Source organism: Erigeron canadensis, chromosome 9 (genome assembly GCF_010389155.1).
Source record: "Erigeron canadensis isolate Cc75 chromosome 9, C_canadensis_v1, whole genome shotgun sequence".
Lineage (NCBI taxonomy): Eukaryota > Viridiplantae > Streptophyta > Magnoliopsida > Asterales > Asteraceae > Erigeron > Erigeron canadensis.
This window is the reverse complement of record NC_057769.1, coordinates 23646390-23669735: the sequence shown is the minus strand read 5'-3', so window position 1 is coordinate 23669735 and position 23346 is coordinate 23646390. Positions and strand designations below refer to the sequence as shown.

General features: G+C 34.7%; 2 protein-coding genes across 2 annotated transcripts; both read right to left on the bottom strand.

Annotated features, from left to right (window-relative positions):
• Positions 1-399: 399 nt before the first annotated feature.
• Positions 400-11401, bottom strand: LOC122583886 (putative disease resistance RPP13-like protein 1). The gene is made up of 3 exons (XM_043756258.1): positions 7921-11401; positions 7860-7867; positions 400-485 (listed from the first exon to the last, which is right to left on the bottom strand). Exons 1-3 carry the CDS (start codon positions 11216-11218, stop codon positions 471-473), a joined length of 3321 nt encoding a protein of 1106 aa, XP_043612193.1. The 5' UTR covers positions 11219-11401; the 3' UTR covers positions 400-470.
• Positions 11402-13622: 2221 nt separating this feature from the next.
• Positions 13623-14432, bottom strand: LOC122581764 (zinc finger A20 and AN1 domain-containing stress-associated protein 5). The gene has a single exon (XM_043754039.1). It carries the CDS (start codon positions 14314-14316, stop codon positions 13792-13794), a length of 525 nt encoding a protein of 174 aa, XP_043609974.1. The 5' UTR covers positions 14317-14432; the 3' UTR covers positions 13623-13791.
• Positions 14433-23346: the final 8914 nt, after the last annotated feature.

Below are 23346 nucleotides of genomic sequence, written 5' to 3'. Positions count from 1 at the left end.
GTATATATATTCAGTTTCTTTATTAGAGCTAGAACTAAACTCTAACTATTGGCTTCTTAATACAAAAGACATCATAACCTTATTTGATTGATCGTTTTCTCATCAACAAATCGTCTATTTTTCTTTCTCAATTCTTCAACTCGCAATACTTATATTACTTATAATTAATTATTAACATGAAAACTTTAAAATTTTGAGTTTACGATCTGAAATCTCAAAGTTATTTGTCATCATCCACTATGCTTACAAGTTCCGAGTTTGACGTGAATCTAAAATTTTAAAATAAATTCAAAAATCTAATTAAACATATATTATATTTATCATTAGTGTTTATTATAATTTAGTTTTGATCATCGATTTACTTTAATCATAATTTATTTCATACTCAAGAATCATGTATGAGGCATATTCGAATTTTTTATGATACAATCAATATAACTACTGTACATCGTACAGGTACTAGTTATTATTTATAAAAAAAAATCAATAATAGAATATATCTATATAATTATTAAAACAGTAAGAATCTGAACGATTCTAGAGCTTTTACAACTCAAATCTATCTTATAACAATGCCATGTAGGATTATAGTCTATGTGTCATCCTCATACATTTTTACAAGATTTTAACTATAAAATTTAGAATAAATTATAAAATAAAAAGATAATATTATTATATAAAACAAAAATCAAATAGAAAATATAAAATTATAAACAAGGAGAAACAATTCTTCGGACAAAAACAAAGTGAAAAAATATTGGACATTGTTGTACATTATATATATCAATATTTTTGGCAAGTCTCTAACAATAATAGTCATATAATATTAATATTGATGTAAAAATCTCCTCCATTTAATCTATTTACTCTCATATTTAACTTGCCTAGAATATAAAGATATTTGTTTTGAACAAAAAGATATTTAACTTGCAAAAATCCCAAACATCTATATAAATTCAAAGAACCTGTATATATTTTCTCATATATTCATTGTTCTTTTTCCATTACTATCAAAACTATCTTCAACTTTATATGGCCCCGACACTAACATACTTATGTCAACTTATACCCATTTAAACATTGAAGAAAAAAAAAAGTCATAATTATAATCTACCATCTACAGGAATGATACATATGTTCTTAATGGATTATACGGTAATACTCAAACAAAAGAATATTAAGATTTTATTACACTATCATATTTTTAATGAAATTATACTTGCTGCGTTGAAGAAGCATTGATCAACAAATTTAAGCTTGAATTTTAAAAAGGAACTATTGTTCTCCAAAATTTTCACATTTTCTAACAAGTTAACAAGCTTTTCCATTCAAAATCCTTATAAACTACTACTCAATCGTCAACTAAGTGGTCTAAATAATATCAAATATTATGACCTAAACATTTTGGTAGATGAATATAAATCTCATTCAGCTATCCATATAATGCATGTAAGACGATGAATAAGTTTTATTACGCAGGCGAATTACTATTCATAACCTATTCACTTATTATATTAATGCTTCATTCAAGATTCTTTTTAAACAAAATAAAAAGAAAATCAAACTCCAAACTACCGTACATCGTGCGGGTAAAAAACCTATATATATATAAATATATAGTTAATTTATTAATTTATATATTACATATATGGGTGTTAAAGATTAACTTATAAATAAATTATATTATATAAATGTAGATAATTGTGAGTTGTTGTGAAAGATAGGAATGTGGATATTTAAGATAAACATGTCATGCTAATTAAATAAAATATACATTGTAGAAGATAAACCTGAACAACAACTAACTAATAATGCATCACTTACGTTATACGAGTACTTGGCAGCAAATTTGAAAATTAAATTTGAAACGGTTTATTAAAAAGCGTATAAAAATGGACATACTCGGATTGCTTTTTGGAACGGTTAAAATAAAAACCGTTTCGAAATAAAAAAATTGGAACGGTTTTGGAACGTTTAATTTAAAAACCGTTGTAAATGATATAATTTTGGAACGGTTTTTATGAAAACCATTCTAAATACCATTATTTATGATATTGGAACGGTTTTTTAACATAACCGTTCCGAATAGGCGTTCCAAAAAATCATATTTGTAGTAGTGAAAATTAAACGATTTAATTGGTCAATAAATTATTAGTTCAACGGTTTTATAGTATATTATTATTATTATTATTATTATTATTATTTTTATTATTAAGTTTCATTCAATATAAAATAGTTTTTACACGAAGTTGGTTGGGAGTCTAGATACAAGTTGTGCTTCCACTCCTTTTTGACTACAAAAACATACTCTATGAAAAATAAAAGTACCACTCCTAGCATTATATGAGTGACTACTAGAAATAGACTTAATACGTGAAAGTGTGTCCAAAGCGTCCTTATCAAATTCCCTAAAAGTAGAGAAAGCAAATGGTATGAACTTGTATCCGTTATCTTCACATTTGGATGCATACTTCCTCTTTTTCTTCTCCACAGCATTGTGTAAGGCTATCCCGGGTGCAAAGGAAGTCGTTCCCATACCAGTAAAGGGAGAAATACATGTGACATCCAAACATGCATCTTTACCTTGTATCCAATTGAATAGTAACAAATCTGCAGGGCGTAGATCTCTCCCATCTTCTGAAAGAAAGCCCATTGGAGCCTCTTTGCAAACCATAATACCCGCCTTAGAATATATATCAACAAGAATATCACGAACCAAATTATGCCTGAACTTTACACCCACTTCACTAGAACAGTGGACCGCATGATCTCCCCATTGATCCATTCGATGCACATTAACTGGGACAGATGCTTCCTTCGGTAAACATTGGTATTGAAAGCCTATAGCTCATAACATAATGGAACTGACGATGGTTCATCCTTTGCCCCAAGCCGTCAATAGGGATGGTGAATAAAAAATCCTGAGCGCGTGGGGAAGGTACAATAATAAGATTAAGATTAAAATAAGATTAAGATTATTATTATTATTATTATTATTATTATTATTATTATTATTATAAGATTAAGATTAAGATTAAAATGATCGGAGTCATTTTGGAAGTACTCTTTTTATATGTGGAAGGTACAATAATAACACCTATTTCATACGCAAATGATAGATTAAATGTAGTTGACATTAACATTCATTCTTGAGATAACATAATTCAAAATATTTTTTGCTTTCATTATTTTAATGTTTCTCGTGTATACACCAAAACAAAATCAGTGATAAACATCATGATCTTTAAAGACTGAAGTCATGGGTTCGATCCTCATCTCATGCAAAGGTTGGAGGTCTTTTCTACCATTTGGTAAAAAATGGAAGCAGCCTCTCTACTTAGGTAGAGGTAAGGTCTGCCTACATCTTAATCTACCACATACAACGTCGAAATATTAAGGCTCAAAACCCGTGAAAGGCGGTACTGAGCAAGTTTCTTTACACAAAACCAAAATATCGTTTCTATCTATAAATCGTTTTATGGAAGCTAAATATAAGAACACATTAGTTTGTTGTTGTAATTATATTCATAATCATGCCACCCATTGTAATTAAAGATAACAAATCATTTGGCTCATGTGCTAGCGGCCTAGCATAATCTAGATTGAGTGGCCCACCATTATCGTAAGCCCAACTTAGAATAGAGAACCTATTGAAAGACGCACCGTATTATTGAATACTGAATTGTTAAACCCACAAGCGAAACGTGTTTTTTTTTTAATATTCACCATAATACAATGGAACAAACAAATACAACACTTCGGCCCGCTAGAGGTTCATGAACCGTTATCGGTATTTTAAAAAAAATACCCACAGATCGATTGTCACTTTAAAGAGTGTGAACCGAACACTTAAAGAAAACAAAAAGAATTTATCAATTGAGCTAATTTCATTTGCTTCACAGGCATAAAGTGTTGGGTCTACTTCTTTACAAAACCTCCTTTTTTTTTCTAATTAAAAAAACGTAAGTTATGTATTAGATGATCATATAAAATCACTAAAACATGTGTTAATGTGTTATCAGATTTGTTACCCATATCCCATGTGGCATTTTCATGCTTCTTTCCTATCTACAATCCACTGTAGCTATATGACTTATTGATCTACCAATGAAATCTACATTCAAAAATTTCAGGTTTTGATAATATCATAGCTGGAAAATTATTCCAATTCCACTCCAATATATTATAACTTTGAGATTTTCATACGAGTATTCTTGTAACCAATTAATGTTATTCCTAAGTTATTTTTTGGTGACGTGAAATTCAAAAGTCTGGGATAATTTTTATTTGGTCAAGTCGTCATGAGTTCTCTTATTTATTTTAACGGCAAGTCCTCGTCTCCTCGAGAGTATTACTCGTATTTATCTGTACCTAATGTGCTTTCATTTCTTTTTATTTATTTAGTATAATATAGCACACATACTTGGTATTTCTTTTTAGTCTGTCTCTTTATGTCATCATTTTTTAAGTTTTAACTAACTTTTTCAATGTAATTAAGTTCAAACTAAAGGTTAAGTTTGGTTATGGATTTTCGGTTTACCAAATTATGTCAGGTTTGTTATGTTCTCAATATATTGCTACATTTGTAGATCATTTGTGTTGCTTGTGTTTCTATTGACTTTTGAGATCCTAAAGTTTCTTTTTGATCAGTAAAAAGTCATCTTATGTTTTATCAAAATGTCTTAATAAGAAATTGTATTTAATGCATAATGATGAATTGTTTCACTGATCCGTGAAGGTTGGAACATCGAATTCACATCAGGCACAATCGTTCTTTTCTTAAATTTTGTTATTCGAAATGTTCATTTAGAGCCTGCACTCTTATTTTTGAACACGGTGTTATTTACAAATTGGGCAAGGATTACACGATCCTCAGTAAGAACATAGCTTCTTTCACAATGTGACAAGTTCTCCGAATCCACCATCATTGCTTATATTTCTTTTCAACACACACAGATTTTTATAATTTACCTTAAGTAGTTACATTAAATCGATTTATCATTTATCTTCAATTTACTAGGTCTTTTTTCCTTCATGGCTGCTTTTTTATGTCTAAAGGTCTTCACATTTAGCGTGAAAATATGGATCATTGTCCAGCTATGGGTTGTCAAAGTTGTTGCACCTACTAACATTACTATGTCTGACATATTTCTTGCATTACCCTCTCCAATCTCCATATGTTTTTTGGAATACTGTTAATTAGATAACGCATGTTGGGCAAGGAGAGTGCTTGAATCCCTTAGGATTCAAGCTGATCTTGGTAAATAATGTTTTTGTTGTTGCTATGTACACCCAAGTTTTGTGCCAAGTTATGCTGATTAAAAAACTTGTAAAATAGACTTTTTCACCCAATTAAGGAAGAAATAATACGAGTGGGTTTCATAGTTTGGTTATGGAAACTTTTTGAGTTGAAGTAGATGTTTGGTACTAAAACTGGAGGTGCGTTGCTCCTATAGACCTAAAAATGGTTTGTTATTCTCGGTTCCAGAAGTGTATCGCACCACCCTTGGGGTGTGCCACGCTTACTGAGCACATACGTTGTTTGATAGGGATCGTGTACAACCAGTTTGATGGATGTAGCAACCCTCGATTCTGCCAAACTAGGAAGTATACTTTTTTCTTTCTAATATACATCAGCCAAATTACCATGATAACAAATATAGCAACTTCTGTTTTGTTACCTACAGAATATTCAATGTATTCACCCCTCTAGTGTAAAGAGGATGTTTTGCATAAACTGTGTTAATTATTCGGACCCTTTGTGTTCATACTATAGTGTGAAAAAAACAAAGAATGAGATAAAACTGGTTATGTGCAATCAGACCATATAATGTGTTTAATCATTACTTTGGGTAATTAAATATCCACATTAGCTGTAATATACAAAATCACACTAGCATAAAGATGGACACCTTACTATTTCCAAACACACTTACACAAAGTCTAAGAAATGATCGAGGAGTCTCGACACCGTCACCACCACTGGTCGACCATTTCTCCAGACATTGCATATCCTCAACTTCCAAGGATTCAAGTGACGGAAATGCATCTCCATGAAAAGGTTTAGTATGTGCTAGTAACTCAATACCCACAGTCTGAACCGCTTTCATGTTGCTCAAATACAACTTCCGAAGTGAACTTAGATGCCCAAGCGTTGGTAATTCTGTGCAGTTTTCACAGCCTCTTAACATAAGCTCTGTTAAATGATCAAATGATGATGTGGGATTCCTAACCCAACCAGGAAATTTCATACCACCGTAAAATAAAATGCTCAGTATTTTCAGCTTCGAGGGAGCCCTTAGCCTTTCAAGTACATCATATTCAATAGCAACTTCTGTTTTGTCACCTACAGAATATTCAATGTATTCATCCCTCGAGTGTAAATAGGATGTTTTGCATAAACTGCGTTAATTATTGGACCCTTTGTGTTCATACTATAGTGTGAAAATAAAAAACCATGAATAAAACTGGTTATGTGCAATCAGACCATATAATGTGTTTAATTTATACACTTTAGCTGTAATGTACAAATCACACTAGCATAAAGATGGATACCTTACTATTTCAAAACACAATTACACATATAAACGGACACTAACTTGACTTGTATTCAAAAACTTTTAACCAAAACATTCAGTAATAACAGCTAATTAATAGGGAGACCATTCGATACAGATGAGAGCATCCATCTATCCAATCTTACAAGTTGCAAGATGGGAATGCTAACAACAAGCCAATACCTTTAGGACCAGCAAACCAAAAACAAAAACTACAACACATACAAAGAGCGGAACATAAAATTTGCATACATACCCTGACCCGACAAAATGACGTGAACACTGAGTCTGAGTCATGCTGCCATGACCAAAGATTTGTAGTCTTGTGATCTTGAAATGTTAGATTCTTGTTTAACCCACTTAAAGTAGCAGCATTGAGAGCGACGACGCCCATGAAACCTTCAAAAAGCAAGGGACTACAATGATCAATCCTTCCAGGTTGCCCTTTTGTATCCACGCACACTACCTTCATTAAAAATGTATGTAGCAAAATATATCACTGTCATCACCTTAAACTGTGGTTTCATTGAAGAATTTTGAAGATCATTGAAGAATTTTGAAGATCAATCGCACATGTATTAGTTAGTGGTGACTGATTATTTCTCCCAATTTAATAATTTTTGTAACATCATCACAGTTTTGCGGAAACTTATGTATAAGAATAAGAAAATAAATATAGAAAAAAGCACATAATTGAGCACTAGTCGAGTAATGATAGAAATTTGAAGAAAAAAACATATTGAACTAGTCGTATGATCTTGTTCCAATAAACACTGATTATTTAGGGAGTCTGAATACAAGTTAGTCACTTTGAGGAATTTCATCGAACAACTGGTGGACTACTTTACTTCAGAATTCCATTGCACTACCATTTTATAAAATTAATAATGACTATTCATGTAACAGATTGAGATGATATACCGTGATGTTAACTTGTACTTTACTTTCAGAGACGAAGTTGTCTGTGGCACATCTCTAAGCTTAGGGCACCACCAAATCTCAAGATGTTGAAGGTGAGGGAGGTGTTGTAAGACCTCTGAAACAGATTCCACTTCCTCAAAATCCCTGATTTTTAGAGAAGTTAGAGATGGTGGAAGAAGAAAACATGCTGAACTGGTCCTATTATTATGATCTTGTTTTTCTTCCATTATTATTCCAAATGAAACCACTCCTGAATTTCTTCCAAATAACTCTAATTCAACAAGTGAGGAAGGGTAATTTTGAAGCCCCCACTCTGACAGTGGCTTCTTTAATTTTCCTGTTACTAGACACTTCAGATTAGGAGGCCATAACAAGCCACATGATGGAAATGAATCATCCACGCTTGGACATTCATATATCTTCATCCGTTCCAAAGATGTGAGACTTTGCAGATGCTCTTGGGAAATTGACTTTAAATTCTTGCAATTTCTTATCCTAAGAAACTTCAAATTAGAGGATGAGGATGACGATGGGAGGTCCTCTTCCTCCTCCTGCAAATTAGAGAAACTTAATGATGTTATTGAATCACAACCGTGTATCCACAAACTCTCAACACTATTTGGACAGCAGTAAATCTCCAGTGCATTACAATACCAAAGCGCGACTTTTCTAAGAGATCCCATAATGATGCTACTTCCCACGTGAACCACCTCTTTCTCTCCCTTATTAATTGATTCCAACTTTGGACACTTATAAACGCCCAATTCTTGTAAACTCCCAAGATACCTGCAATCTTCCGATTCCGATTCCCATAAGTATCTCAATTCCACACAATTCCTGATGGTGAGATCTTCAACTGCCCCAAAATGTTTTAAGATTTCTCTGTCCAGTTGAGTCAGCCCATTAATTGCATCCAACTTCAATGTACGGATTGATGAAGACCCACCAACCAAGTCTCTCAACACTGCTTCAGGACATCCTTCTACAGTTAATTTCTCAAGTGATGGTACCAATCCAAATGATACCTTATCAAGTTTCGCACATCTTTTAATTGTAATTTCACGAAGTCTAAGAAATGATCGAGGAGTCTCGACACCGTCACCACCACTGGTCGACCATTTCTCCAGACATTGCATATCCTCAACTTCCAAGGATTCAAGTGACGGAAATGCATCGCCATGAAAAGGTTTAGTATGTGCTAGTAACTCAATACCCACAGTCTGCACCGCTTTCATGTTGCTCAAATACAACTTCCGAAGTGAACTTAGATGCCCAAGCGTTGGTAATTCTGTGCAGTTTTCACAGCCAGTTAACGTAAGCTCTGTTAAATGATCAAATGATGATGTGGGATTCCCAACCCAACCAGGAAATTTCATACCACCGTAGAATGAAATGCTCAGTATTTTCAGCTTCGAGGGAGCCCTTAGCCTTTCAAGTACCTCATATTCAATAGCTGGATCCCGAAAACCATCGAAATCATCACTCCATCTCATATTCAGTTCATAAAGACCTGTTTTTTGTTGTAACTTTGCATCGTTTGCTTCTGTTGGTTGTATCACTTTCTCCAAGCACTCGATGGAAAGCTCGCCTTGGAGATCTGAGAGGCCCTTAAGCTCAGATATTTTAAAACCGTTACCTTCTTCTATGATAACCTTGGATAATGTTTGTAGACTCGTCAATCCACCGATCCCCAAAGGCAACTTGTTCAATAACGGAGTATAAGTCATGTCAAGATGTCGCAAGTTTATTAGCTTTACAAAACTCACTGGCAAGCTAGATAACTTATAACAGTCATGAACCAACAAGCATTGTAGATTATATAATTCGCTCACTTGTTCGGGTATTCCTTGGATGTCGGTATTTGAAAAATTGAGGTACCTTAGATGCTTCAAATTACCAATGGAACGTGGTACCTCTGTTATTGAGCCCTTAGTTAAGCTTAACACCCTTAGGAAGTTTAAGTGGGGGAGTAAATCTAAAGTAACATTGTCCAATGTTATAAATTTCTCCCAACCAACTGACACTGGTAAGAACGTTAGCAAGCATCTTGCTTTGTGTAATTCCTTGAACATTTTATGCTCTGTAACTCGTTGATGACCTATGAATGAAAAGTGACGAAACTTTTCATAAGCTTCATTCCTATCGTTTAACTCCATATTCTCATCCAACCTAAAGAAAAACTCTACTGCAACACTTGTGGCCAAGTCATTCATCAAGTCGTGCATTATATACCGTGATCCATCTTTCCCAAAAGGCTGAAAAAAGGACCTTGAGAGTAACTCTTCGAAATACTTGTCACCCAAACTCTCAATTGGTTGATTTTTGCCCTTTGTTTGGGACACAAACCCTTGTGCCATCCACAATAGGACTAGTTTCTTCCTTTCAAACTCATAGTCCTTTGGAAATAAGGAGCAATATGCAAACACTTGCTTTAGATGCGAAGGGAGGTCATAGTAGCTTAACTTGAGAGCCGGAAGAATGCCACTTTGATCATCTAAGTTCCAAATTTCGCTATTCAGCAATGCCTCCCATTCATCATCACTTTCTTTTCGTTTCAAGACCTTCCCAAGAGTTACCAAAGCCAAGGGCAACCCATCACACTTCTTAACGATTGCTTGAGCAACGGATTTAAGTAATGGGTGTTTGTCAAAGTTTTGCTCATCAAGTGCAGATTGAGCAAATAAAGATAGAGCTATATCATCTGATAAAACCTCTAGTATATAAGGTTGAAAACAGTCCATCACTGATGCAACCTCCTTGTTCCGCGTGGTCACCAGAAATTTACTCTCATGTGCCCCCATATCAAAAGCACTTCTAAGAAGATCCCATTTCTTGTCATCTTCATTCCAAACATCGTCTAAAACAACAAGGAACCTTTTCCCTGCAAGTTTTTCTTTAAGGGCAACAGATAGCAGATCCAGATTAGCAAAGTCTTTGTGTTCCCCTCCTATAGCTTGATAAATTTGCTTACTGATACTGAACACATCAAAGTCATCGGAAACACAAACCCATGCCATGCGTTCAAAGTGATCCTTCACTCTCTTATCGTTGTACAAAAGTTGGGCGAGAGTTGTTTTTCCAAGGCCACCCATACCAACAACCGACACAACGCTGATCACCTTTTGATTACTGCTCGCTTCTTCGTTCCCAAGCAACCGCCCAATCAATGCCTCTTTATCGTTTCCCCGACCCAAAACTTTGGACTCATTAACCGATGAAGTTTGATGGAATCGTACATCTGATTTATTCTTATCCGATCTTTCAAGTTTCACATTCAAATCCAAACCTAGCTTATTTTTCTGCTCAACAAGCTCATCCAATCTAGTGTTAACCTCATCTAACTTAGAACTAATCTTACGTCCATACATGAAGTTACGAGGACTGAAATTATTAGTACAACAAGTTGGGACAAATTTCGATAACTTACTACAACTAGCGCGGTTGCTATCATGTGACACTTGATGATTCAACTTTCGCCTCAGAACTTCGGTAGCCATATCGTCGAGTACATCGTCTATGTCATAAGCCAGATCCTGGAGCTCGATCAGCCACAATGCAACAGGCTTCTGGTTCTGTTTCTGGGCTGAATCAGCAAGCACAGCTTCAATCAGGAGAAAGTTTTGCTTGAGTTTCTTCAGCTGAGTTTCGAGTCCTTCAGATCGTGCGAGATTCATCAATTCAGCTGTGAGTAGCTTCTCAATGAGCACAGTAACAACAGCACTAACAACGATTTCAGCCATTAATAATATTTTGGGGGAAAAACTTACAAGATTGTTTGTTTGAAGATTAAAATGAAAGTAAAAGGGAAGACCAAGACTTTATGTAGATGCCTTTTTCCTTATGCCTTAATGTGAACGAGTGGTATGTAGATAAAGAAATTTTTTTGGATGTGAAGGTATCTGTCCCAGTTTTTTTTTTTTTTTTTTTTTTGAACATTGCCCGAAGGCACGACACTTAAATTAGGGTAAACCTTGCCCCCTCCATACAAAGCCTTCATAGAAGGACTTGGGATACCACTTGGCTGTGAACGCATTGGTGGTATATATCTGTCCCAGTTATGCAATTATAAATTAGAGTGGTTAAAACTGTCGTAGTTACCTACCAGTACCATACTATAGTAATAATGTAATTCCATTATTCTCACAATTCACAAATTTTGAATTTATTAAAGTAATTAAACGTTTACTTTAAATGATCATAGCTAGCTGTTAAAACTAAATGTAATTTTTAGTAAAAGGAACGTATTTCTATTTTATATACAAGACAAGCTTGAATCTATGCGGGCGAAGTTATTGTTTTGGGGTGGTGACATAGAGGGGTCCAAGATTCATTGGTTAAAATGGATTCAGGTTTTAGCTAGTAATTAAGAACTTAAGATAAAGGTTAATTGTGTAAAAGTTAAACTTGTATATAATATACTCGGATGTGATAGTGTAATTTTTTTTTTTTTTTTGGGAACATTCAAGAAAATTTTTTATAAAGATCAAAGTAAGAATACAAATTAAGGTAGGTTCAAAAAACGAAACTTACAGGGAGAGCGATAGTGTAATTTATAGGTGATAAGGCGAATGCTTCTTTCTTACAGGAGACAAATGTTATTGGGGTGTAACTCAGCGATCAGGGGGCTTTCTACAATGTGGTTTCTGGGGTTTAAATCTTGCCACATGCAAGGGGACATTAACAATGTTATACCCATCTAACACATGAGGAGCAAACCCTTTAGGGCATTGCCAGAAGTTAAACCGGCGTGGGCAAACTCAAATAGTTATCCTTTATCCGGTAAAACGATATTACTTTATCCGACTCATCATTTTTTCGTGTTAAATAAATAGGAAAAGAATGAAAAGAATAGTCCACTGGCAATGAGGTTCTTTTTCAAAGGGCTGTGACGAGTGTGATGAGCTTCGATGGACTGATAGCCAGAAAAGTAAGCCGATGACTAACCCGTCTCCACATTCCATGTGCTATTAAACCAAATCATTAATTCCTCTGATTTTCAATATTAATACTCCAAAAACGTAAGACAAAGTTTGATGATAAACGAATTTTATTTAAGCTAAGAGTTTAGGTAATGAATAAAAAATTTATATGATATACATTAAACTGATCAATTAATCCATTATACTAGTGATATACGGCCAATGAAAAAAAAATTAAGAGATAATGGGTCTTGGATTCAAAGTGTTCCTTTAATACTTTATACATGAACTATTCTTTGTAAAATAAATAATAACCGTCTAACCGATACCAAAAAACAATATATCGTGGGTGGGTTGGCTTTCTAACCCTTTTATTTTTTTTAGTTGGTCTCTTGAGTAATGGTGTTTTTCATGTCTCGGATATTTGTAATTGACACGAAATTTTTTCAATTTTTTTTGTATTTTTTAAGGTAGAAGTCTTAAGATATTTTTAAGAATGAGTTGTTTTGTAAGTTTCTAGATATTGGAATTTTATCTTGTGTATTTTTTTTGTTTTGAAGGCTTTTAACACTTTGCTAGAGGCTCCTTATTTAATTAATATATATTGATTAAATTTTTTTTGAAAGAACATTAACGAAACTCACTTCCCATTGGAAAAGCCATTGTAAACTCTAGTTTCATACCAACCCTTGAACTACTTAACCGTATAGTACAACACATACATATAATATAATACAATGACATTAAAAAATAATGTACATTATAAAATGATGAATGACAACAGATATATAAGTCAGGAAATACCGGTTCCAACCCCGCTATATAGTCCCCACAAAAATAAGGACCCGCTACTAACCGATGTGCAATAATTCAACAAGGACAGCTCACAAGCCTGCCTGTGTAGTCCGGTTCGATGTACAAAAGTTTCTATATGGCCCATATGAGTCACCACCACCTATTGCTATCTCTTTCTGGCACCCATCTCCATGGACAACATGCTTTTAATTATAAAATCAAAATTAAGCAATTATAAATAAGACTAATTCAATCATTCAAACAATAAACAAACCTAATAATTTATAACAATTTTTTAACATATATACAATAATCATATTATTAACATGTTTATATTTGTTATAAACGGAAAAAGGAAAAAAAATTATTATGAGTTTATCATCAATCATGATATAATATCTCCTAATAAGATAACATAAAAAAACACTAATTCAAACATTAAAATTTCCATTAATTCATTTCATTTTTCACAATAAATTATACTTTATATAATATTAAATTTAAAAAAAAAAAATCAGAAATCGAGCTGGTGATCACCTAGATCAAATCCAAACATCAACATAGAACAATAACTTTTTCTTTTCCTTTTTTTTTTCAAATCAAATCCTAACAATTTTAGCCGCTTTAACAACCGGATTATCTCTAGCAATAGCTTCACGTCCCGCTGTCTTATAATCATAGCTACAATCATGTCGATCTGAATACCGATGTTCGGCACAATACAAATCACCACACCGACACCTAAAACCTGTCAAACCGACACGTTTTCTACACCCAGAACATCTGTTGACAACTTTTGTCGGTTTTTTAACCACATCATCAACAGTATCCGTACTTCTGCCAGCTGTCTCATCGGGAACCAACACCAAATCGTCATTAATATTAACGTTTGACTTTGTGGGGGATCTTATTAATCCCCCAGATCTTCGGTTACGTTGTTGTAACGACAACGTAACCGATGCAGATGATGATGAAGGAGATGCTGACGTGACAGTATTGAAACAATTTTGACACATGTTTTTTGTTGATGGATTCCCTACAACACCACAGTTGTTGATACATAAGGTTATTGTTTCCGGGACACTTTTGAATTCTGTTTCTTCTTTTTCTGTTCTTTGTGCCATCTTTTATATAATAATAATAAAAAAAATGATATCAAGATTTGTATTCCAAAAAAAGGTATAACAAATTATGAAAATATGTATATATTAATTTTATTTTGTAGAGAAATGGGTTGGGAGATGATGGGGAAAATGAGAAGAGGGGAAAGAGTGGGGAGGTTTATGAAGGGATGGAGGAAATGGCCGAGTGGTTGTTTCAAGGGACGCGTTATCTTCCTCATCATGCAAATTGTGGAGGGTAATGAAATTACGAATTTGCCCTTGTAAGACTTTTTCTTAAAGAATTATTAAATTTATTAATATTAATTAAATAAAATAAATTTGTGGGTGATGATTAGTACATCTGACGTGTTTATTACTCGTTTTCGCCCGTGACAAAAGAAGATTTTTTTTTAGTATCTTAATCTTAATGCTAAATTGCTAATAACAAAAAATCATGTCGATTTCATTATTAAAAAAAAATATATATATCAATAAATTTATATTACGGTAACACAATGTCTATAGTTCGGTAAAAGAATATCATATATTTGGATTTGAATGGGATATGATATTTTTGGATTTATTTTTGGTTGTGGATTGTCTTTACATTTGTACACCTTGTTATGTAGTCCTATATTTATTAAGAAAATGCTAAAAAAACCTCTTATAATTTCATTTAATGTGTATAAAAATATTGTACATTTTTTTTTAACGACAAAAAGAGACTTTTATTAATGAAAACGACCAACTAGCAAGATGCTAGATGTCGAAAAATACATTGTCTAGAGAAAGAAATAACCATAAAACCACCTTTCGAATTAAAAACACGTATGTACTCAAAGTACTCCTAGAGTCATAAAAGAATACGACATCCATCAATCTAGACCAAAGCAAGAGGGTTAACCAACCAATCATCCCAACGGGTAACATTCTTCTTGACACGACTTTTTATCCTAGAGTCATAAAAATATTGTACATTTTAATATTAAATATTGCTCTCTGAATTTTATTATAAGTGTTAAACTAATTAATGCACCATAACGAAAGTCTTAGGGCTTTGTTTCGCAAAACCCTATATATTAATATAAAAATATATACCAAATATATAAATGTTCTCTACAAAATTAGTAAAGTTAGAAATTTGTAAAGTTTAGCTGTATCATTCAATACATAAATCGTTGTCCAGTTTTTAATTTTATTTATAGGGGTTTGCTAAATACAGCCTTTAGGCCTGTGTTTAAGGTGCATAAATTGTTTGTACATTTACCACTAAAATCAGTGGACGGAATTTTAATATGTTAGGGTTGTATTTAGCATTTTTCTTATTTCTATATGAGTAATATTTTTTGTGTAATTAGTGCCTATTTTTAACAAAACAAAATTGGATTAATAAGAGACTCTCGGGATAATTAGGTTATTTATCAGTAAGTTTTAGTATTCATCGGATTAGCAATCAAACTTATAATCTTTGCAACGACTTCCACCGGGTTTTGTCACGTATACCTTTATTTTTATGCTGTTTTATTATAATGTATTAAAGTTATTACACCTTAAAGTTTTTTGAGTTAACATAATAATCATTTTAATCTGTCACAACCACATCCTTATATAAGAAAAATATATATATATCAACCAAACAAGTTGACATATATTATATTTTGTTATTATATCTTAAAAAAGTTTTGTTAAATATAGGAGCAATATGTACTTTGAAATTGAATACCACAAAAATATGTTTACTTATATCCTTCTAGAAGGAAAAAAAAATCATATCAACTAATTTTCACATTTTTATTATAATATACTCGTAGTAGAGAAACTTTTAACGTTGTGTTTGGAATCCAAAGTCGCTTTTTTGCTAGGTGTGCATTTTTTTTAACTTTGTAACTTTGTTGCTTGTTCATATGGAGTCATCTATAGAAAACATCTCTCATGAAAAAAGCATTAATCGAAAATAGAAAGAGACAGCCGCCGTGTCTGACCGTCAGTCCGTCACAATCGGCTACAAGAAAAAGGCAACTTTACTTGATTGTTCCGATAACATAAAAGTTAAAATATAATATGGACCCCATAATACTACACGTGTATATCCACGCGTCGACCTACTTGCCGTTTTACATCCAATCGAATCGTAGGATCACCATTAAAATCAACGAACCAGCCTATACTATTAAAAACCAGCGGTTCAACAGATTTAGCCTCAATTCCTCAAATTGTTTTTGAGATTTCTCTTTTTTGTTGTTGATTCTATCTAAAAGCTTATTTCTAGATGGATGATGATCAGTACGTCACTTGTTTTTTTCGGTCATTATCAAATGTATTTTAGAGTATCATACAGTACAATATTATATAACATATTTGGTGGTGTACGATTAAAATCTGATGGTGTATAGATCATTAAAAAAATCTTAACCCCGATATTATATTAGAACAAATTACTTCCGATAATTCTTGAACATATAAGAAGCAAGGGTGTAGTCGGCTTGTTTTATCGGCAAAAAACATTGGCTAATATCGGCAGTTTGACAACTTTAATCGGCAAGTTTGGCAAGTTTCCTCGGCTAGTTTTGGTCGATGCAAGTGAACGTTTGGGAGCTGACATGTGAACGTTGGGAACGTTTTTTTTAAAAAAAATTGGTCAAATGTCACCGTTTTTTTTAAATAAAATTTACAAAGAGAAATTATCACAAATCGTCTATGTGGTTTGCTCGATTCGCATTTTTGTCCCTGGATTTTTTTTTATCACTAAGTGTCCCTGGGCTTTTTCATTTCATTGTCAGACGTCCCTACCACTAACAACCGTCAATTTTGCTCCGTTAAACCTCTCACGTGCTTGCCACGTGAGAGTAAAATTGTCCAGCTACACTAAAAACAAACCACATGGACTATTTGTTGATATATATATATATACACACACATATATATAGGGTAACACTCCGGTGAGAACACCCTTAAAATAAGAACGGTGAGAACACCTTAAAAACATCATTTTGATGCATTAAAAGTCCATAAAACTAACATATTGCATAGTTAATTATCATTATTTAAGTGTTTAACAACACATTCATCCATCAAAATCGAAATAATCATATTTTTTGTTTTGTGCATCCATCTTGGATGCATATTCATCAAAAGGATGCATCCAACAAAAAGCATGATTTTTTCGATTTTGATGAATCAATGTGTTGTTAAACACTTAAATAATGATAATTAGTTATGCATTATGTCAGTTTTATGGACTTTTAATGCATCAAAATGATGATTTTAAGGTGTTTTCACCATTCTTATTTTAAAACTGTTCTTATTTGATTGTCCCCCCATATATATATATATATATATATAGGTGTTTGTTCATTTACATCTTTAATTTTCCATGAATCTCAAGGGCTTAACCTTAGCCTTGGATCATTCTCATCAATGGTTAAGATTAACATTTACCCCTTATTAAAAATAAAACACAGACTGGTATTTTCGTAATTTACACCAAAAATATGAACCTTATCTTCCATTTCTCTTCTTCTTTTTCCCCTGATCAAAACACACACACACACACACAGTCTCTCTCTCTCTCTCTCTCTCTCTCTCTCTCCCTCCCTCTTTTCTCCTCCATGGACGGTGACCACCACCACCACCACCATATCCGACCGCCTCCACCACCACCACTACAATCTGGATCTTCATCTCAAATCACTAGCAACAACAACAAATGGAAGATGATGTTTTAGATATTATTAGAGTGATATTTTATGTAGTTTATGTTTTTTATATAAAAAATGGATAAACAAACCATTTTTATCCATGATTTGTAGTTTTTTCTCTTATTTTTGTTTTTTCATATGGTAAGAAGTTGTATCTTTGGTTGTTGTTGTTTAAAATTTTTATAATGAGTTTTGCCCACAAAATATTTGATGAAATGTCTAAACCAAAGTGTATGTACGAAATCAAATTTGATTATATATGTTTAAAATTTTTATAATGAGTTTTGCCCACAAAATGTATTTACTCTGGCGAGACAACCACTGCCACCACCTCCGGCGAGAATCAGGTTCGTTTTCGGGTAGATATGGTACGGGCATTGCCCTCATCGGTTCTAAATTAGTTGTCAGGGGACGCATATGGAAATCATATAGATTTAATAGGCCGTGATTCAAGAGACGGTGACGATTTGCTACGGTACGGGTGAAGCCCTTGTTGCCGGCGCCGTGGTTGGGGTGGTCGGAGATGATGGTGGTGGTGGTGGTTGTCTCGTTGGAGAAGAAGGTGGTGGTGGCTGGCGGCGATAGTCTCGTCGGAGAAGGAGGAGGAAGGATTGATCTGATCCGTCCAAACCTTTGATCCAACGGAGGTGGAGTGTACTTTTGTACTTTTTTTTCATGTATACTACAATTATCTTTCCTATATATATATATATAGGGAGGGAGAGAGAGAGAGGGGAGGGGAGACGTCCATGGGCAACTCTACCATATATGTGGGTTAGGCGGTCGCTTAAAGCCTCCACATATTAGAGGTCTCCAGTTCTTTTAGTTTTGGAATTTGGGTATCTTCACCTTTGAATTTATGTTTACGTTTTTTTAACGGATAATTATGAGAAATGAGAGTTTGAGGCCCGATGAAAGCCTTTAAGCAATAGGTTTAATAATACCTTATACGGTACCAAGTTCAGATAAAAGAGGATGGTTGTTAGAGACTCTAGAAAAAAGCCTCCAAAATTGATTTCGCATAAGGCCACCAAAAAGGCTAAGTCGACACTGAAGGTGTAACACCCCAAGATTTTAAGGTAAAAGAAATTAACCCCTTTTCATAGTTTTGACATTAAATTAATTTCCTAGTATTTTATTTTTTTTATATGGGATTAATTTAGTTGGAACTTTAGCGGATAGCGGGTAAAATACCCACCAATTTTAGAAGTGGGTCGTGGCACCCATAGGAAGTGCCAGGCACTTATTTGATTTTGAGTCATATATCCACTTCTATCTTCTTCTTCCTCCCATGCATTTCCTTCTCAATTTCTTTCAAAATCAAAGAATAATTCATCCAAGTAAAATATAAAAATCATCCTTAATAATCATCACCATCTTTAATCTCCTTTCAAGAATTAAAAGTTTGGGTTTGTGGGCTTGGTGGTGGTGGCCCAATTTCAAGAGGAAGAATTTTCCATTTAAGTCTTGAATTTGCTTTTGTTGTGAGGTATTGATTTCCCCTAACCTAGCTTTCATTTTCTTTTTGGAATTAGGGTTCATAGGGTGAACCAATTTGGGGGTTTTTACTAGGAAATGAATTATGGTTAATTTTATCCAATTCCTTAGTTAACCTAGTTGTCATTGAGTTATATGATGTGTTTGATTATGAAATTGATAAGTTCATGTGATAAATTGAGTTTGTAAGAAAAGATGAATATTACTAGTTATTGATATGTGAATGAAAATGGTAGGTTGAACTACCTAATGTCATAGTTAAAGATGAAAGTAACTCAATGACAAATGGGTTGGGTTTTGGAGTTAGAAAAGGCTAGTGATTGAGAATGGCTAGGTTGAACTAGTCAAGCTGTGAATGTAAGGTTATGCATTTTACCCTATGATTTTAGGTTGAAGCTTGCTTGTGCTTGTTGTTTAGCGTTATTTTCTTTGTCGCGGAGGAGGTGAGTATATTTACATACCCTTATGTATACGTTGGGTCAATTACCATGAGATGTGATAGTTCCAAGCATGGTAATTGATTTGGCGTCAAGCCCATGTGGGGCATTGTTTATGAGGCCTAAGAACCTCCGGGGCTTAAGAATCCCGATAGATGTGATTGTTTAGCTTATATGGATCCATATATGTATTGTTTGTGTGCAAGGTGAATATGTAAATGTGACATGACGATGCCATAGGTTACATGTGAAAGTCCTTGTACTATGCCCTCCTTCGTATTCAGAAATGTATGCAAGTATATTCACTAAGCCTTTGCTTATATTTTAGTTGTTTACACTTTTATAGGTAGTTCCGGAAGAAGGAACTAGTGTTGTTGATTTGAAGAAAGTTGAATTAGAGCTTGAAGTAATTTTTGGAAGTTCTCGAAGGTATTTTGGTCATCCTTGGATGGATGACGATCTTTTGGTGTAGATACCTAGTTGTCCCTCTCCTTTGGCTCTTGGTACATTTTTGTTGAGGTCATGTTTCGGTAATATTTCTGTAAATGTCCAAGTTGTAAAGTCTTTGGAAAATGGTATTGACGTATTTGGGCAAAAATGTTGCCAAAACGGGTAAATAACCCGTTAGGGTTGTTCTTGGATTTGTGAAACATGTTATGTTATAATGGTGTTTGAAATGTGTCTACTTTGTTGTTGGAAACCTCTGAAATGTGTTTTGAGAAGTTTGTTTTGAAATATGAAGGCTTTAAGTTAGTTCAAGTGTCAAAATGGTTATAGGGTTGCTGGTCAGGTATCCCACTGCGGCGCAGTGGGGGTGGACTTGCCCACTGCGGCGCAGTGCGAGATATGTTAAACCCATGAAAATAATTTCATCTCTTCCCACTGCGGCGCAGTGCGAGATATGTTAAACCCACTGCGGCGCAATGGGGCTCTTGCCGATTCTGTTCCGAGGATTCCCATTGCGGCGCAGTGGGGAGTCCTTGACCCACTGCGGCGCAGTGGGGTGTAAAAAAAATATCTAGTATTTTCGGTTTATCGAGTCGGGTCCTTTCAAGTTGGTATTAGAGCCGAGGTTTAAGGGATTTAGGTATTCCCTCGTTTAGAGAGTGCCTAGACTTAAACCTTAGTTGAGACTCGACCTTAGGCATCCGAAATTTTATATGGGACCGAAAGATGTGTTTGATGATTCTAGTTTGTCAGTTTGCTAGTATTTGAAGCACAATAAGAAGCCGACCTTATTGTGGTTGGAATACTAACAGATTTATAAACTAACGACATCAAACCTTGGAACGGTTTTGTATAAAGTTATAGGTTTCGACCATAGCTCGTGAGGAGAAATAGGTTGTGTGCCTAAATTAGTTCGTTTATTCTTATTATAGTATGGAAGAGCAACCCCGTCATGAAGAAATCGAGCACAATGAAGAAGAAGAGCCCGTATTTGATGAGGCTAGCATGGATATATCGGATCAAATAGGGAGAGCATTAGAAAAGTATACTCCTATCTTGCTCAAGAGATTGAATCAAACCCTAGAAGGAGCGGTGAATGATCACATCGCTCAAATGATTAAAGAAGAAGTTGCAATCAATGTGCAACGGGAATTCGAGAAGCGTGATGCCAAAGATAAAGGCAAGAAAACCGAAGATGAAAAGGAGGTGGAAGTTACGGGGGAAAGAACCTACAAGAAAAAGTTCACTTTTCGGGACTTTGAGGTATGTCACCCACCTGAGTATCACGGTGATCGGGATCCTATTGTTTGTACTCGGTGGATCTCAGAAATTGAAGGGGCATTCCGTACTAGTCAATGTCCCTCACACTTGAAGGTGATCTTTGCGGTTGGTATGTTAAGAAATAGTGGAAAGAGGTGGTGGGATGGGTTGTTGGCTATTAAGAAGAGGGCATTAGTTGAATGAATTCCGAGACCAATTCTTGGACAAGGCTCAATTTTGTCCAGAATTCCTTGAAAATGACCAATTGCTCAATGAGCAATTTTACTTGAAGTTAAGGAAGAATCTCCAGGAGAAGATTAGTTTGCGCCAAATGGAGTCTTTCTCCATGTTGGCGGATGTGGCCCGGGATCATGAGATTGAGATGTCAAGAGTTGATGAAGGTGTTTTGAAGAGAAAATATGAAGATGCAAATTCTCCAAGCAAGCGGCCTAGACAAAAGGGTAGTTCCGGTAACCACTTCAATAAAAGAAATGTCTCATTTTGTCGTCAATGCAAGAAGAATCATCCTGGGGTTTGTAGAGCGGCGGATAAGGGTTGTTACACTTGTGGGAAGCCGGGGCACACTAGTCGGGAATGTAGGTCTAAACCTCAAAGACCCATTATATGCTTTAAGTGCTTTGAAGAGGGCCACATGAGAAGCTCATGCCCAAAATTGACGGAGGAGGAGAGGTTAGAAGAAAGAAGAAGGGAGGCGGAGAGGAAGAATGCCCAAATACATGGGAATCAAAGAGGAAGGTCCTTTCAACTCTCCGTGGAGCAAGCAAGAAACACCGATGATGTTGTCACAAGTACATTCCTTGTATATAATGTGCCTATGCATATTCTCTTTGATTCGGGAGCGAATAGATCATTTGTTGCTATTAGAATGATTCATGTTATTCCCATGTCTAAGTCATGTTTAGAAAATACTTTGCAAGTTGAGGTTGGTAATGGTAGGATGGAATTAGTAAAGGAGGTGTATAGAGGGTGTGAGATAAAGATTTCTTCAGAGATCTTTCAAGCCAATTTAATACCTTTTCCAATGGGAGAGTTTGACATAATCTTGGGTATGGATTGGTTGAGCTCTTGTAACGCTAAAATCGCATGTGACGAGAAAACGGTATATTTGAAAACCTCTAAGGGCGAAGACTTGGTGGTTTATGGTGATAGGAAAGAACGTTCTATATCCGTGTCCACTTTTGCTCGTGCCAAACATTACATATCCCATGGATGTCACGCTTATTTTTCTCACATCGTTGATGTTGAGAAGAGACCTCTTTCTATCAAAGACATCCCCATTGTTAAAGATTTCGTCGATGTTTTCCTCGAAGACTTGCCGGGCATTCCTCCCGAACGGCAAGTTGAATTCTCCATTGATCTCATCCCGGGGGCTAACCCCACTGCTAAAGCTCCTTGCCGGTTGGCTCCAATGGAAATGCAAGAGATGATGAAACAACTCCAAGAATTGCTTGATAAGGGCTTCATTCGACCTAGTAAATATCCTTGGGGTGCATCGGTACTATTTGTCAAGAAGAAGGATGGAAGCATGCGTATGTGCATCGATTATCGTGAACTCAACAAAGTCACCGTAAAGAACAAATATCCCTTTCCTAGAATTGACGATCTATTTGATCAACTTCAAGGAGTTTCGTATTTTTCTAAAATCGATTTTCGTTCGGGTTACCATCAACTCAAAGTGCGTGAAGAAGATA

What these genes read in the sequence shown, in the direction of transcription:
- LOC122583886 (XM_043756258.1), bottom strand. Translation starts at nt 11,218, where the DNA reads ATGGCTGAAATCGTTGTTAGTGCTGTTGTTACTGTGCTCATTGAGAAG.
- LOC122581764 (XM_043754039.1), bottom strand. Translation starts at nt 14,316, where the DNA reads ATGGCACAAAGAACAGAAAAAGAAGAAACAGAATTCAAAAGTGTCCCG.